Source organism: Oryzias melastigma, linkage group LG21 (genome assembly GCF_002922805.2).
Source record: "Oryzias melastigma strain HK-1 linkage group LG21, ASM292280v2, whole genome shotgun sequence".
NCBI lineage: Eukaryota > Metazoa > Chordata > Actinopteri > Beloniformes > Adrianichthyidae > Oryzias > Oryzias melastigma.
This window is the reverse complement of record NC_050532.1, coordinates 23,837,764-23,856,071: the sequence shown is the minus strand read 5'-3', so window position 1 is coordinate 23,856,071 and position 18,308 is coordinate 23,837,764. Positions and strand designations below refer to the sequence as shown.

The 18,308-nt window shown below is 35.8% G+C and overlaps 1 protein-coding gene across 2 annotated transcripts in view; it reads right to left on the bottom strand.

The window, feature by feature from the left end:
• The window catches only part of pth2ra (parathyroid hormone 2 receptor a), an 87,022-nt gene that overhangs the window by 12,785 nt on the left and 55,929 nt on the right, over window positions 1–18,308 (bottom strand). For both annotated transcript variants that reach the window (XM_036209633.1, XM_024287309.2), the window contains 3 exons: window positions 14,490–14,550; window positions 11,230–11,296; window positions 194–288 (listed from right to left, as the gene is read on the bottom strand). In XM_036209633.1, coding sequence (XP_036065526.1) covers window positions 194–288; window positions 11,230–11,296; window positions 14,490–14,550 — 223 coding nt within the window. The remainder of the gene's footprint in view (window positions 1–193; window positions 289–11,229; window positions 11,297–14,489; window positions 14,551–18,308) is intronic.

The window sequence follows — 18,308 nt, the reverse complement described above, 5'->3', positions numbered from 1 at the left end:
ATATATATATATATATATATATATATATATATATATATATATATATATATATATATATATATATATATATATATATATATACATGTATATATATAAGAAATCAGGGGTATTTGTTATTTAAAAATACTTCAAAAGGCAATTAATAGCAAACTTAAAAATTATTTTTCTTTTTTAAAATATAGTTGGTACAAACCTGTATTGTTTCCGTGTGTCGTATCTCCCGGCGTTTGTCTCTCGAATCTTAGTGGCCAGCACTCGCACAATATTCACAAACAAAATGAAGTTTAGCTGAAACAGAAAAAGGAAAAGATTGATGTTATTTTAGATTTTTGCTCTCAGGTTTTGCTTTTTTAAATTATATTTGTCTTTTCCTGTCTTCATTTTCTTAACAAACCAAAAAAAAAAAAAAAATCATCCATCATTTTTTTTTAATCCAGAGCCCAACCTTTCACATTAGGTATAAAAAAAAAGCTCCAAATGTCCTCTGTAGATCCTAAAAGGAGTTAATTCATTAGAATACAGTGGTTGGAGACATTCAGGCTTAGGATTTGCATCGCTGGTAGTCTGACTATACAGATAGAAGCTGAGAACCTTTTGTTAACTATGATTTGAACCCTGAAGTCAATGTTAATTATAACATATTTTAATTTGAAAAGACAAAGTACTAATGCTATTTTAAATAAAGCCCAGTTCAAGAAATGAAATGATTATTTTTAAGTAATGTTACATTTTCAAGATATTCTTCTGCAAAAGAAAAAAAAAGTCCCTTTGTGACCATGATTTGAAAGGGACAGATAAAATTAATATTAAGTGAGTTTAACATGCAGATAAAGATCTAAAGTGAGTATAATAGTTTCACGCAGAGCCTGATTGGTCCCACACATCTGTTGGTTTTCACTTTACCTGTTTTTTATGTAAAGTAGAGACCAAATCTTTACTCCAGAAATAGTGGAGTATGACCACAGTGAAACCGTTTACTGGTGAAGTGTCTTTGGATCTTTATTTCTAATTTTCATTTAAAGCTTGGAGATATTACAGCAAAGATGAAAATTGCAGACAATCAGGCAGCAGAAGAAGGAATACCAACTTTGGACAGTCGACAGAATATGGACCTTCTTCCTTCTCAGCATAACCATATCATTTTTGACAGTAAAATTACTTAGTAATCCACTCTAAGATGGTAAAACTTATTGATCGCTAATCATATCACTTTTCACTTCAAAAGGTGGTTTATCTTAATGTTTTTTTTTTCTACTGTACTTGTTTTTTATTTGGATACTTGATATATTGCTAATGATTTTTCTAGTGAAAAATAAGTTTTCCATATGTTTTTATATATATTTATATTTGCATAATCATATGATCTATTGATACTTAATGATTCTTAATGACCTGTATCTGTGTTTTGGCATGACTTTGTAAGGATGTAAACATCTGTTGATTGTGGGAGAGTGCACACAAGTCCTGCCTGGTGTCAAACCTTTCTTTCTGTCTCATTTCTCAAGGGAAATTATAAGTGTGACCTGTGAAAAACACATTTAACAGACTCCAAACAACAGAAAACAGAACAAAACAAAAAGATTGGAGCTCCAAAATAATTCACTGTATAGTAGTTCTTTTGCAATTTACAGTTAGTCTCTTTTCAAAAGCAACTGTGCTGATAAAACTCCAGCAGAACTTAAAAAGTTTCACCCCACAAAAGATTCAACAAAGTTTGCAAAACTTGCTGAAAAACATTTAAAATATGAAGTTTCATGACAGATCAGAACACGCTCTTGATTATTTTAATACCCGGCTGACAAAACCATTGATAGTTGGAACATGTATTTAATTTAATCATCAAAAAGTGTTCTAGATGGATAATTTGGGGTTTATAATAATAAGGAACTCTACTCTGTAGCTGTTAGAACTACACAACCACACACCATTAAAAAATAATAAATGACTTAATTAAATGTAACACTTATCTAACGAAGGAGTCCGCAGAGAAATCTTTCATGATAATCATGAAATGTTGGTCTTAATCCTCAGGATGTTTCATAGAAAACGTTTTTTTTAGAAGCAGAAAATCTCTTCTTTCATAAGCTTAAAATGCCGTTACACATAATCACATTATCTTAAGAACAGCTGGCTTCATGAGCCCTTTGGTCATCTGAAGGATCTCAAACAAAAGGTTTTTGGGAACACAAACATCCTGAAGCATTTTGATGGATCAACAGTATTAGACCTGTTCATTCAGGATTTAAGGATTTTTGGATGCAAACACTGTCACTTCACTCACTGACTGACTGAAAATGTCACAAAAGAGTAAATTCATGCATCTCGACACTGAAGAAACTGTTTTTCCACCTGAGAGTCAGCTTCTCAGATGTAAATGTGAGCCTAAATCTTATTTAGCAATCTGAGATAAATGAGTTTTTAAAAAGCGTAGGAGCGAACCACTGCTGTGTCTGCAGACACACATCAGCAGTCGGCTGCCTCTATCCACTGAGGAGTTCTATGAGCAAAGAGACAGAGATTTACCTCTCAATTTAGCAGTGGAGATTAAAATAGATAACAGGAAGTGGTAACACACAGAAGGGACTTTAAATGCGTTGAAGAAAACCAGCTATTTCTGTTCTGATAGACAATCAACCCCCTGAATGAAAGGATTAGATGAAAAGTTCACACACGGCTAATTATACTGCCAGATATGTTGGATAAATCTTTTTATTACAAGCTGTCAAAGAAGGAGAAAAGCGGAAACATTTCAGTCTATGGTACAGAAAAAAATGTAGTACAAGTAGGAAATATAGACAGCACTGTGAAAGTCCATCAGTGCAGAAATCTTAACCAAGTATTAAAAATGAATCCTAGAATTCATCCAAGTAATCAAAGAAGCAGAAATGAAAAGCTTAGTCACATACATCAGTGTAGGGGGTCCACCCGTTCGGCTGAGGGTTTTTAAAGTTATACCCCAATCATCTGTTGTAAGTGTTCCCAGTGGTCTTTCAATTATGATTATGTCAGTTTTAGAACATAGCTTCTGCAGAGCGGCAGTAGATCATCAGAAGGGAGCTTGAGGCCTGTGGATTTTTGACAATTCAATGTTTAATTCCTGAAATAAAGAGTCTAAAACTGTGTTTGCTGTATTCACCCAGATCGTCATATACTGCAGAATAAAATATTTCAACTTGAAGCGCACGAAAAAAGGCTATCAGTATTTTATAAGACACTTCTTCTATAAATTAGGATGTTTAATACAGCTAAAGTTGTCTTTGCCTGGAGGCTGTAGAAGGTGTGAGTTCGGCAGAAGTCTCAGAGGGAGCAGAGAGTTATAAACGCTCACACGGATACCAGTTAATCATTTAGAAAGTGGAGTTCAATCAGCTTTTACAGCTCTGGACTCTGGAAAGAAGTACCAAAGAAAATGGTCAAATAAAAGCCTCCGAGCAGCTCTGCCTGAAGATTTTTTTGGTTTTTTTTTCTACAGAAAAATGTCAAGAGACTTCAAAACATCTCTTGTAAGAACCACTTCTTTGTAATTATTTCATCAAAGCGTAATGTATTTTAAAAAATCATTGAATTAATGCTCTGATTTTGAAAGCTTTACAAATAACAGGACATTCGTTCTCGTAAATAAATGTTTCCTCTGATTAGAATCAGCGGGGAACCAACCAAATGACTGTTGACCTGTGGTTCCTTAATTATCTTTAGTCAGTTAAATTAATTTCAAGTGCTCTTTGAACACTTTTGGAGTCTTCCGGTCATTAATTCCAACCCTCCTGGGAAAAGAGGCCGTCACAGCAAGAAAAGCCACGAATGACATTCATTTTCATCATTTCTCTTCCTAATTTATCTTTTTCAAACAGACTCCGGAGCTAAATGGGTCTTAAGCCCTGTGAGGAAATCTCCACTACAGCATTGAAAAGGATGAAAGCGAGAGAAAGACAACGGTTGGTGCTTCAAAATGTGTAGCATATCTAATCTCGGATGTGAGCGATTTATGCAGAGATGAAGGAAAGTGCCTGTAAGTCACCAGTGTTCTGCTTTTAGAATCAAAACGCTCAAAACGTGAAGCATGTGTAGTATTTGCACACTATGTAAAATACATTCTCACTTAAACATTATATCTGTATCATTTCTCTAAGTAATTCAAAGTAAGCACAATTTTAATGTTTTTTTTTCTTATTTAAGCAAACTTTTTTATAAAAATCCTCTGACTGATGGTCCCTCGTTAATCGCCTCGTTAACCCACAATAAGTGAAATCCACAACTTTATTTTTAAAATAATTTGAAACGTTTTAAGTCTGTAAAACCTCTCTCTACATATATTGTTCTCTTCTCTCTACAGGCTCTCTGAGCAGACTACAACCTTGATTTTTTTTAGGTTTGACCACGTTTTTACTCACAGACAGCCTGTATCCACCCGTAAGGGCAGTTGGGACTAAAACTTTGGAGTTTCTGGTCAAACATGTTTAGATTCTCATCGTTTAATGAGCCAATCAATAAGATTGGAACCCTGGAATGTAGTTTAGACCTAAGCTGGAAGCAGAAATGTTATAGGAATGGGTTAAATTAGGTGCAGCTTCACATCCATATAATGAAATACAAAAAATCTGTAAACTTCTCCAGCAAAATCACTTAAAAAAACGTCATAATTTTAACTCAAAGTTCCACTAAAATCATCTTTTGATCCATTTCAAAACTGTTCCCAGTGGTCTGTTAATTATGAAGTATCATAAATCACCGGCAAAAGCGGGCAGCACCTCACCCGCACATATCACATGTTCTACACATAATAATAATTATTTGAAATATTTAAATGTTCCCACAGTTTCAATAAATCAATTCATACCAAATACATAATTTTGTATTTTTGGATTAAAAACATGTACATGTGATCAGAAACATGTTTTGTTCGTGTCCAAAATTCAAAAATATTTTGTTTTTACAAACAGGCCTCAATGAGAAAATGTTTTGATGTAATATATGTGTGAGTGTATATTTATGCTTTGAAGTACTGTATATATGTTTCATCAAATATGTGTTTTGAAACTTTTCAAAAGAGTAATTTTAGGCTAACACTCGCACACACTTTCTCCGCGGAGCTATCGGGGAATCAGAAAAATGTTTTTGTAAGGCTCCACAATCTGCACATCCATCTTTGAGAAAGTTCAAATATTGTTTGTTTTTGTGAACAAAACACAGACACGCTATAAGGCTGGCTCTAGGTTGACGTCATGAAATGGGCGGCACCAACAAGGAGCGAAAGGCGGAGCTTCAGACATCGAGTCTTACTTGCGGGTTGGAAAAGGGGCTGTGAAAATACCTAATATTTCATAAAAAATGTGTTCTTTAGTGTACCAAAGGTGTTATATTATCATATTTATGGATAAAGTTTACTCTGAAGTATTTAAGAAAAGTATAAACACATTTTAACGTATTCATTCAATTAAAGTCTTTCACTCCTTATAATAAAGTCTAACAAAAGCTTACATATATCTAGTCTTCAGAGGTTGACTCTGTTATATTCAAAAACATTTTATGAATATCATTTTCTGAATGAACAAATTGACTGTGACTTATACTCCCCGTCCGCTCACAGCAGGAAGTGGGCCGTCACCGCCGGTGAGAGCGGCGCTGTCCCCGCTGACAGCTGTCAGGCTGCTGGTGTCATGCTCTGCATTTAATTGCACCTTCAGTGCTTTGGTGACACCTTTCACCGTTGCTTTAAGATCGGCGTGGCAGCCTGGGCGGATGATGCCAAGTCTTTTAGAGTGTGCTGCCATAGTCTGTGAGTGCTCTGCAGGACCTTTTTGTCATTCTACTCAACCACTTATCGCATGTCTTCATTTTTCATCAACCTTCACTCCGCAAACAAATTTGTGTTGCAAAAAAACAATCCATTTTCAAATTTCCAATGTAAGGAAAGGTCACCTTCAGTAAGTTTTACAGTCTGCACTCCCTTTATAACTCTTTGACTGTACCGTGGTCTTAATGTCGTAGAAACCGTCTCGTTTCTGCTGGATCTGAACTCTTCGCAGCTCCCTTTTGTTTGTCTTCTTAAAAAAAAAAATCCATTCTTTTCCTCCAAAAAACTTTGAGATTACAACAATTTGCTAGAATTGACTCTAATTGGATTGCAGATGGAATGGTTTGGGCTTTCGGTTATTGATTTTTTATTGTCTTGTTTTCTTCTTCCCTCCAGTACACTGGGAAAACTTCTGCTGGGATTTGATGCAATAAAATTACTGTGATTAAAGTAGTCTAAAATAATCATGAGCAGCTTTCTCATTCAAGATAAAACAAGCATTTTAGAACTTCGGGTTTCACAGGTTTTTAGCAAACCGCTCAACCTAAATTAGTTGTTGGTATTTAGCACAGTTGGCTTAAATCAGGGGTATCAACTCATTCTGACAGGGGGCCAGAATCCAAAACACACCTTAGGTCACGGGCCGAACAGGTTTAACATTTATTGAACACTCTAAAACTACATTTTCAAAACTTTAAAAAAATTATCTTTTTAACATTACAATGAAAAAAAACAGAATAAATCAACTTAAACCTTAAATAACTTTACATATTTTTCTCTCCATAAAAATATATTTTGTCAAAATTATACAAGTTAGAAATAAGTCCAAAATAATATCGGGTCATAAATAACAATAGAATAAAATTATCTGGAGGGCCAGATAGAATTACCCAGACTTTGGGTCTTGGTTTTGACACATGTGGCTTAAAAGACAGATGAAAAATTGTGTTTTTGGTGTTTTAAACATGTTTTTGTGGCATTTTGTGGATGATTAAGGACACACATAAAGAAAATTAAGCTTAAGCTAGTTTTTTTGAGTATTTATTTGTTCAAATTGTTGTAAATGAGGAACAGATAAAAAAGGCTGCTTTACATGTCATGTATATGTACATTGAGATTTTTATTTTTTATTACATATACCCCTCTAAGCTGCTGAAAAACTTAATTTCCCCAAGGGTGCCATCCCAAAGGGATCAATAAAGCAAAGTCTAAGTCTACAAAAAGCTCATTTGTGATGTAGAAAATATACTATGTGGGGCAACAATGGAGAGAAAAACGTGTGTAACAAAGAAACTTCAGTGGCATGTCAACTGCTTTGCCTCCTGAAAGAATTTTTGGAGTTTAGGTTTTCCTTGATGCCACTGAAGGAGCAACATTCCTGACTGGTGGGCTCCACTCTTCCAGCCAAATACTCCTCAGGATCCCATCTCAACATCTTACAAAGTCCCGTATAAACTCTAGATCAGTGGTTCCCAACGACCGGTGACTGTGATTAATATGTCTATCTTATATTTTGAAAAATTGTTTGGTTTTGAATAGGATATGTCAGTCACTTGAGTCTGAGTGATATGCAACCCAAGAAAATCATCTGTGGAACATTTCTTTGCAAATAGATAAATGATAAATGCAGGGACAGAAGAACAAATGGAAACAACCTTTATAATAAAACAAAACATATATAGTCTTTTAGAAATCCTGGTTCAAATATGGATTTATGGAAACAGGTGATTTCTACACACAGAGTCTGTTTACTTAATATTCATGACATTAATTGGATGTACCAGAGTTTGATGTTCCACTGGTGTTATTATTGATATTAGTAAAGTTGCATTGCATTCATGTGTACTCCGTGTACTTTTAGAAATAAGAGATTTAAAGAACAGGAAGTCAAAAATTCTTTTTCTGCTGAATCTTTTATTGCTTCTTCGGAATTAAATGGACTTTAGCTTTTATGAGTGAATAGCCTGTACTCATGAATGGTTGACAGAAGATGTTTGGATTTTAAATGGATCTTAAGATGTCAAAATTGCATTGCTTAAATACTCGCTCCGATCATCTTTTGATCTATTTTCCAAATGTTCCCAGTGGTCTTTTAAAAATAATGATGCTGTTTTTAGCCTCCACTTCCCATCATTTGTTTACTTACTTTCAGGCTAGCATACAGCCCCTCACAACCTAAAAATGGTGATCTGTATTGTAACTCCCCGGCCTGAAGCCGAACTTCCTTTTAGACCAGTTTTTGTCATTTCATAACGTTTTTGTCACAGACTTGAACTGTGAGCTTTCATAACATTAATCCTTAAAACTGCAGGTTAATTATTTTGCTGTGGTAAAAACAACTGAAGAGTTCATCATTTCATCTGACAGTTAAAAAAAAAAAAAAAAGATAAACTACACGTAGTTCACGTTTTACTGTGTTTCAGCTTCATATTGACTAATAAGGACCGAGATATTTATGTTAAAACTGCTTTTTTTTATCTAAACTAAAGTATTTCACAACTGTTAAACTGTTTTCAGATTCACTCTGATGCCGTCATGAAACACTTTCTGTGTCGTTACATCACTGAACGAACAAGTAAAAGGAATAACTGTGGAACACTCCATTTCTCCTAAATTCAATATTTTCTTTTAAAACTGGAATCTGCTGCAGCCTCTGGGTACGTGTGCTCACAGTGGATTGGTTAAAAGATAAGGCAGCCTCTTAGTTCTAAAGGAGCAGCACTCTGGGAGACATTCAGTGTTAGTGAATGGTAGCTAAAGTTTTGCCAAGTCTTTTATTTTGTTATACCGATGAAAAATAACCGTCCAGACCAGAGGTTTGGAACCGGAGGCTCCAGAGCCTCATGAGGCTCCAGAGCCTCATGAGGCTCCTTCAACCTGCCACTGTGGAACTTTGGTTTGAAGAAAAATGTGAATAATTTAAATATCTGACAGTAGCTTTGGTTAAACTGTTACATTTGTCATTTGTGTACAGATTATTAAATGTTTAATTTACTGTCAGAATTGTTTATTAATATAATATGCTTAAAACTCATTATTTTATTGTCCTGGATCAAAGCAAAGTATAAAACTCCAATTAAATATAAAAAAATAAAGGGATGAAGGAACACCAAAGTTTGACTTTTTTGTATTTTTAATTGAGGTAAAACTGCTGCAGAAGGTGAATATGATTTGACATAGGCTGTCTTTTATTTTGAAAGTAACCTGTATGTGCTGCTGTAAAAAGTAAGTTAGATTTCTTAATTGTTGACAAATATAATAGTTATATTTCAACTATATAAGATTCATTATTATTCAATAATATCTGTTAAAGCTATACCTTAGAAATGAATGGCTTATAAGTGTATTTTCTAAACAGTGAAGTGGGACTTTGCAGCTCATTCTGGGTTTTAGTCAGTAAGAAATTGGACCGAATGGCTCTTTCAGTGTTTAAGGTTGCAGATCCTGGCCCATGCAGACAGCTGTTTAAGTATTCCATTTTTTTAAAATGTGACTCTAGGACAGTCACTTCCCAAAGTGAAGCTTAAGCATCTCTAGATTCTGCTTACAAACAAGTAAAGGAGTGTCGGAAATGACTGACAGTTTAGCACAGCGTCTGCAGAAATGCAAAAATGAATCTAAATCCACACCTAAACACATTTAAACACCACACCTTCACCTGAGGCCCCAAACTGTTTTAAATAATTGGGTAAACACCACGGATGCAGGCAGCAGAAATAGGATTTTTGTTTTTCTTTTGGAGGTTATCTGGGATCCTCTTGGAGGAAAGGTTTGAGGCACAGCCTGGAGCACTACTGTTATATCAAGGGGGTCTAGGTGGGCTGGACGACGATGAACTTTTCATCATGGATGTATTAGAGGCTTAGAACTCAAAGTCAGAACGTGAAAGGTGTTTGTGCATCTATGTTTAAACCGGAGCAAAATAACAAAGTTCTTTGAGGCTACGTTCACACCGCCCTCGGCAAAGTGCGTTTAAGTCGCGTTCAAAGGAAGCACTTCTAATGAAACGTCTAAAATGAGCTTAAACGATTGTTACGGGCTTCTGCGTTGAAAACTACGCACATTTTTAAGACAGTTTCTGGGCTCTAAGGCCATAGAATGCCCATTGAAAGTTAAATTAAGTAGAACCTTGAACAGTCTTGGATTTGGTTGTTTCTTTTAGTTCACAGAAGAGTCAACGCTTTGAAAATGGATGGTGAACAAATTAATAATTACCATTTGTGCCCAGCTGGAATTATATAACACAAAGTTTTTCATATGCTGGAATAAATGTGTGAGATCTGAACCCCCAGCAAACTTCTTCCAGTAAACAGTAGAACAACCATGGAGTAAATGCACGTAAAGCGTGTGTTACACGCCTGATGTGTCCACAGCTTAACTCTTTAACTGTTTGTGTAATTTTAACAAAATCCCAACAGAATCTGACGTGGAGAAAAGCAGCTTTGGGCTGATATCCAAGACTTTACAGCTCAAAGCCTCTTTTCTCCGCAACAGAGATTTGTTGATTGGATAAACACTTCACAACTGTAAAGGATGGCATATCAATGCAAAGCTGCTTTTCTTAGCTCCAGAATCTATTAGAATTAGGGTAACTGCATAAACATCTTAGGAGTTAGTCCAAAGAATGCCAACACTGCAGTCTTAAAGGGTTAATAACCCACGGAAAGTCAATGTACATTATTGTTAACCAAGCAAAGACGAGTCCCCTTTGTACGATAATAAAATCAGAACTGAAAAGTATTTATTTAAACATCAGAGCTCGTCTTTAACAGCTTTTCCTTCTTAAACAATGACCACAACATTTGTATTGTTGGAACATTTATAAATGGATGAGAGGAAATCTTTCTGTTGTGTAAATATTGGATTTTCTGCTGTACTGTGATTGTATTCTGAGCAGCGTGTTTATCAGCGTCTCAGAATTGTTTCCCTCAGCATGTCAGCAGGACTACCCGCTTTGGAAAAGCAGATCTTGTTATCGTGTTAACTCCATTTATTGGGAGGGAATCACTTGTCATTACAACAATGAAAAACCGCCGTGACACACAACTCTGAAATTAAAGACATCTCTTTTGGAAAGTGGTGTTGAAACCGTTTACTTGATAAGTATTAATAATGATTAAAGGTGGAGGAGATGAGCACACCGGAAAATGAGTTGTTTTTGTGTCTACAGACAGAAAAATGAGTGAGGATTCCCTTTGCTATTTTTTTTTCTTAACACAAGATCAGATTTCTATAAATAAAGTAGTTGAAAAATAAGATATTAATATTATTTCCCCACACTCGAGTTTTCTTACAAAGGGTTATTTCTTCATAGGAAACAAAAAATGACTTTTGTTTGATGGTTCTTATTTAAAATGTCTTTCTTTTTCATTTCAGCTGTCAATAAAAACCTAAAATAAGTTGAAAGTTTTCTTTTCCACATTGAAAAGACTCACCCCAATCGCTGTCAAGATGGGAACCTGGTAGATCCACTTGACATTACCGGCGCTCAACTCCCAGCACCTGCAGAAAATGCAAATACAAAAACATAAATAGGTTGTAAAACGAAGCCCTCTACACCATCCCGTTAAATCCCCGTCCTGTCAGGACATGTGGGTCAGGATGAAAGCTGGCGGTGGTGATGTGAGGGATTCACTCGGCTATAAATGGAGATGTGGGGCAGCAGTTGAGGGAGCAGATCGTTTTTAAGGCCCACATGTGATTTAAGTTGCTTCATCAGTTTGTGTAAGCTTTGGTTTTTGCGACTCAGTTTCTGGTTTCCTGCTTGGTAACAGCTGTCACTGGTGTTCAGAGGAGGCTTTGTGAATCTCAGCTGCAGGATTTTTTCGTGTTGGTTATCATGGTCCACTTCTCCCTTCATTGTATCCCTTTGTGTGGTTGTAAATTTGCATGCTTTGTACTTTGTGCTTCCTTTCCTTTGAGTCTGAAAACCCTCTGCTGACATCCCGGACTATAGAGGCATTTATTTCACGCAAGCAGATGCTTTAAAGTCCCTTCGATCACAAGGAAGTGTAATTGTGTGGGCTGTGCGACACACAAAAGAAAGCAGGAGTCGCACATGTTGATACATATATTTGCTACTTTTTTTGACGACATCCTTGAAGAACCACTCCAATCATCTTTTAATTTATTTCCAAAGCATTTCTGTTGATCTTTTAATTACGATTATGACATTTTTAGGCAAAAAAAAAACAAACTGTTGTTTCCGGACAAAATCTCATCAGAGCAGCAGGAGTTCATCAGAAATTTGACTGTTGGCACAAGGTAAGCCTGCCCTGACTTCCCATCATCCCTTTGTTTACATTCCCTCCTGGTAGCTTACGGCCCCTCTCATCCCCAAACAAACATTATCGATGCAAAAAAAAAAAATGGCGAGCGATACTGGAGCTATCAAACAGTTTTGAGTTAGATGCCAGATCAGACGAGGAAAATGAAGAACTATTTGTCTGCAAAGAAATGCATCAAAATAGAGCAGAGAGCTTGTAGACTATTGCACCTATGTCACTGCAACATGCTTTTTTCAGCTACATTTCTCCTGATTTACTATCTATTCAAATAAAAAACACTCAGAAAGACAATTTTAAGCTTGATTTTGCCACAGAAACATTATAAAAACACAAAAAACACCATTTTCATTGGAGTGGGTCTTTAAAATTTCCGACTCGTCAGATTTAGCCTCTCTTTGTAGACAGTTTGTTCTGTGTTTTCATATTTGCTTTTGATCAATTCCATTACTGCAGCATCCATTTTTAATCATTCTAAATTGCTGTGTTAGAATTTATTTCTATTATTTAAAGTTCTCCGTGGTAAACCTGCAGCAGCCGTATCTCGTTGCCCTCAGTGTCCTTCAATGGTCATATTTGCATGAGTTTGCATTCTTAGGCTTCAGCATGAATGGTAATTTATCTGAAATCTTTAAATCAGTGTTCCGCATTGACGGTAGAAACACTGGACAGCTCAGCCCCTCCCCCTCAACTAATGTGTTCAGAACAGGGAGTACCTGCTGGTTGCAAGAGCGTCAAAAACCCATAGATTCAAGATTAACATGAATTTCATGATTTTATTAGCAGCATCCTTGTAACATTGAACACTCATTACTGAATATACTCCATTATCATTATAGTCAGGGGGAACAACAGTCTCACTAAATCCATATTTTGACTTAAGACTCCTGTTTTGGTTTTTCTGTTGAATGTGACTTTCTTTTATTTTGAGGTCAAAGGATCCTTTTCTGTTTCCTCTCTGGCTCTTTTCTGTAAAACGAAACTTTGCAAATACGTTTGTTTTTTGTTAACTTTGCTAGCGTTGGGGTTTTAATTTAGTCAGTCATCTCGGCCGCTTTAAGAATGTAATGGATGGATTTTTGACACGGGACCGAGCGACTCAACGTGCATCAAAAATAAGTCAGATGTGGTGGAGAATCCAAGTTTGTTTTTTTTCTTTTCTTTCAAAATAAAACTTCCTTCAGAATCAGATTATACATAAAACAGGAAAAAAATGTGTTTTTTTTAATTTTTATTTCTCTATGGCCTGATTAGCTACCGGGAGTTTGGGGTCCACTGCTTCAAAGAAACATTACCTTCATTAACTTCATTTACCAATATTAAGATTCAATTTGGTTATATTTAATAAAGACAAAATAAAACAGTTTTTGTTTAATAGTTTTATTATTTTATTTTTTATTTTTTTTTAAATAAGCCGCAACATTTTGTTTTTCAGAAACGATTTGCATCGTTTTTATCAATCCCTTCAAAGACAAGAAAACAAAAATGCTATCAAACTATTAATTAATTTATCAGTTTATTCAATCTAGTGCTTTGTTCCTTTTTATTTATTTATAATTTTGGACTGCTTTAATACATTACAATTATGTAAATTTATATTATTTATTTATTTATTCTCTTATTGACTGGTCAGACTTTATTACTGTATGTTGCTTTGTATAACGACATTTGTTCTGTAATTTTCAGGGTGACATTTAATGTAATAATAATAATGGGTGACATGTAATATTTTTTAATAAAATAAAAATGTTTGCACAAAGAAAGTAGAAGCATTTTTATATTCTTTATTTTTAATTTTATGTGGCAATATTGGTTGAATCTGAGATCTTCCACTAGTGCCGTGTTAAAACTCCTGCTGAGCCCGATCTCAAACATTTCTGTGACTGCTTTAGTTTCCAATGAGGTAACTCTTGTCAACAAAAAAATAAATAAATAAAACAAACAATCCCCGACTGCACTAGTGGCTGCTTCTGCTGTGCATTTATCCGATTAGGAACTAATCGATAGAAGCTGCAGTCGTCCTGCTCAAACCACAGCAGCACCGCAGAATGCTTCCTTCTCTTACTAAACAGCAGGAAGGATGCAATTTTCATCAGATGCGTCTCTTCATTTGCACTTCAAGTTCACTGATTGTGTCTTTTCTTCACACAGAGCGTGATTCAGAAGCAGTTGGACTGGTTCCTACTTTTATTTGTAATCGTGTTGCACATTAAATAATTAGTGATTTAATTGGATTTTAGTGATCAGACAAATTAAAACCATCCATCTTTTTTTTATCACTTTGACTTTAACTTTTCTCAAAAAATGTAAATTAACCTCAGGATGATTTTTCTGCTAATAATCTGATTTGTCAGTCTTTAATGATGAGTTAAAATAATGACTTTTTGTAGAAATGCGACTTGCTTTCTTACCTTGCGTCGGCAAGAGTAGCCCTAACAATCGCCCAGATGGCCACGAACACTGCTGGAACACCTAAAAGTGCACACAACACACAACTGTCAAGTAGAAGGTATTTTAGTTAACCTTTTTAACATTTCTCTTTCTAAATATTGCAATACGGAAGCACAAATCTTATTGCATCTCAACAAAATAGCCTGGACAGGAAAAACTGGCTGCAGTATTTGCTTTGTTTGCAAAAAAAGTCCCTTTTACACCACAGAGCAGCACATCTGAGGCACTGCTGCCTAATGAGGGCTGCTTTCGCGTTACATTGTCGTAAATCATCAAAAAAGCTACATGGCAGGGTCACCTTTTCACTGAAAGTGATAAAAAAAAATCCACAGACCTTTTTGCACTTCTTTGAAAGATTCAAAAAACGTTTTTTTGTAAATATTTCACAGCAGTAATGTGTAGTCTGCAAACACATATGCAACCTGACACTTTCTTAAGCTATTCGTTCTGAGGGGCTGCTGCTGTAACTATTGCATCAGTGTGAAATCTGCTTTTCTAGTACTGAAACCTCGACAGAAGTGATTATCCATGCAGAGAGTAATACAAGATGACAGTTATCCAAGTAACGGATACATTCTGAATCAGTTAGTTCACATGGATTTTTTTTTCCAATAATAATCTCCATTTAGTACGATGAAAACACAATGAAAAGCACAGATATTTGTGTCTATGTCACAATCTCAGTAATAAATCTTAAATCATTGGAAAGTCTGTTTGTTACCAGTCTATGGTACCACTTTTTTTAGTTTTCTGTCATTTAATAACATCAAAACAATACATAACATCAACATACAAAATAAAATGATGACAGTAAATAAATGAAAAGGAGCAGAAAGATGAAAACTTATATTACTAAGTCAACAAAAGTAAACAGATAATGTTGGAAATTTTTACAAACTAAAATGATCTTGGATTGCAGTGCATGTTGGGTAATTTCTGCTCACAAAAGTATTGTGAGAAAGGGGCGGGTACAAGGCGCCTACATAGGCAAGAGCAGATAGAAATCTGGCTCTGCGCTGACTGTAAGCCGGCTAGATGACTATGAAACAATGCATTTTGGGAAACGGTGTTCTGGTAGTTCTTGTAGTTGAAAGTGATGCCGATCACAAATGATTGGCGCTCAGTGGAGGAAATCTGTGTATTTTGTTAATCTTTCTGCAAAAAGTGTATTGCTGATGAAAAAATAAACAAGATTTTAACTATACAAATGATCGTGGTCATTGAAATCAACATCACCAAGATTATTTTATCATTAGAAATGATTTTACTTGAAATCATTTTAGCAGGATGACCCTCAATGTCAACATCGGACCGCACAGCTAGATCTATCCAATCCGTACCGCACATGTTCATTTGGTTTCTTCTTTTTCTGTTCCGTTTAGTGCCAGTTTACTCCCAGAGTACAGAGACACCGCCACTTACTGACACTATATTGACTCAGCTAACACAAACTCGTTATTAACGGTTAATTTGGCTGCAGCAGCCTGGGGGCTTCTCCTCAGAGTAAACTACACTCAGATCTCCTCTTTTCCTTTTGCCAACATATAAAAAACAAAAAGCATCAAGCAGACAGAATGACTCTAAGCCGTGTGGATTTCATTCGATCACACATTATTGAGATTTTTATCATCTGTAACAACAATATACGGTAATAGTGTTGCATTTAGGTGACCGTCTTGTATTTTTGGAGATGTATTCAGTCAGGGGGAGCGCTTTGTTGTTGAGGAAAACATAAATTTACATGAACATGAAGTTATTAAATGTTTAAATGGTTCGGACAATTGTAAAGGAGGCAGAACTGTCGGGAAATGAAACCAGAAGTTAATTGTTTAATATAATTTACTATTAATGAGTCACAAGTTTTAAAATCTGGGAACAAAAAACGTTTGAAAAATGTACGAATTAGGGAAGCAAATCTTATTTAAATTGCAAAATTGTCAAAATGTTTGCTACAAAGAGGAATTGATGTAATATTAGTGCAATCAGGTAGTTGTTGCATATTGGGTAGCTCTTTGACATATTGTAAATCTTTGACCGTTTACACAATCAACATGAATCAGCCATTTCTGATGCGGAGAAAACCTAATTTTGATATCAGCTTAGCACTGATATGCAATATATTACGGACGAAAAGTGTTGCATATCACCACAAAGCTGCTCTTCTCCTCTTAAAAAATGACGGTAATTGCATCAATGGTCAAAGAGTTAAGGAAGTCGAAAGATTATCATAACTGGAGCTAAACCTCCACTCCAGTAGCTTTATCGGTCAGAGTGAGGCAGGGTTCAAGCCCCACATACATCCTCCAAGTGGGTCACCCACATTCCTGCATTTGCATGGTCTTATTAAGGGGAACAAAGAAGTGAAACCAGAGAGAAAAGCCCATCCTCTTGTAATCCCTCCTGACACCGTCACACACGTTTGAGGGAATTGTTCAAACTGGAGTTAAGTATGGAAGACCAATTAAACGGCCTGGTTCTGCCTCGCCATGGTGGGCAAACACTGCTGTAGCCCACCCAGTAGTTTTCACAGTTCGGCCAACATGGTTTTGTTGGTCCCTCCTGCAAGAGCGTCACTTTAACCATTTAAAACCAGCAACATATGTATTACAGTTTAAGGTGTTGCACAGGTTGAATCTCCAAGTAAATTAGTGATACTACATCCTTCTGGTGACCTTTTGTGTTTGAGGTGTGGCCTCAGCCCAGCCAATCTGAGCCACATGTTCTGGATGTGTCCCCCGGCTAAGGGACTTTTGGGAAAAAATGTTCGAAACCATTTAATTGTAAAAAGGATGTTGGGCCAAGTGCTGTTACTGCTGTTTTTGAGGTTATCCTTCAGGTATCTTTGTGACATCTGAAGGCAATTCTTTAACTTTCATTGCATTGATTCCAACATACTTGATATTTAACTGAAACAAAAACAACCCCTTGATCTTTTAAAAGATAATCAAACCCCAAACCAACTTTTTTTTTGGCTGTTGACCTCTATAAATGGGGCTTTAAAAGTGCTGCATGATGGTCATTACCAGTTTTTTTTTTTTTTTATAAATTAAAATAAAATTGTTTAATTCTTGAAAATATTGTAAAAAACATCTCTGTGCTGTACCCTACAGGATGAAATGAGACATTACAGTTTAATTTTGTGATTGTTCAAAAAAATGTAAGTTGCAGAAGTCCCCCTTCATGATCAGCTCCAGTAATGACAGCAGTCCTGCCCCTAAGCCCCACCCCTCTGACTGGATTTTCAAATTTCAGCTGTGGGTGGAGTCAACCTCCAACTTCCCTGTTTGGTTACCCTTTAAACATTGGATAGAAGAAGTCATGTCCCATCTGAAACTTGAACATCTGAGACATACAATTAGTGGATCTATTCAAAATGTTTATCTAACTTGGTAGACTTTTCTTTTCGACTTTGATACAAGTTTTTAACCATATTGCTGAAACTAAAGTAAGCTTTATTAATTAATAATATCACTCCGATATCGGCGCAGAGCGGCTTTTCTCTACATCAAAATCTTTTGGAATTACTTTAATTGCATAAACACCACTACTGTAAAGCTTTGCCTATTGACCTAAAGCTGCTTTTCTCTGCTTCCGAATCTAGTGGAATTACATTAATTGCATGAACGGTCCAAAAGTTACATCTAAAACTACAGTGTTTAAGGGTCACGGTTGATCCAACAAGTGTTCAAAATGGAGCTGAGAGGGGGACCATCGTCACCAGGAGGGACAGTTCAGTCCTCGCCTTTGAGAATATCGTTGGGTGCAGAATCTCGTCTCAA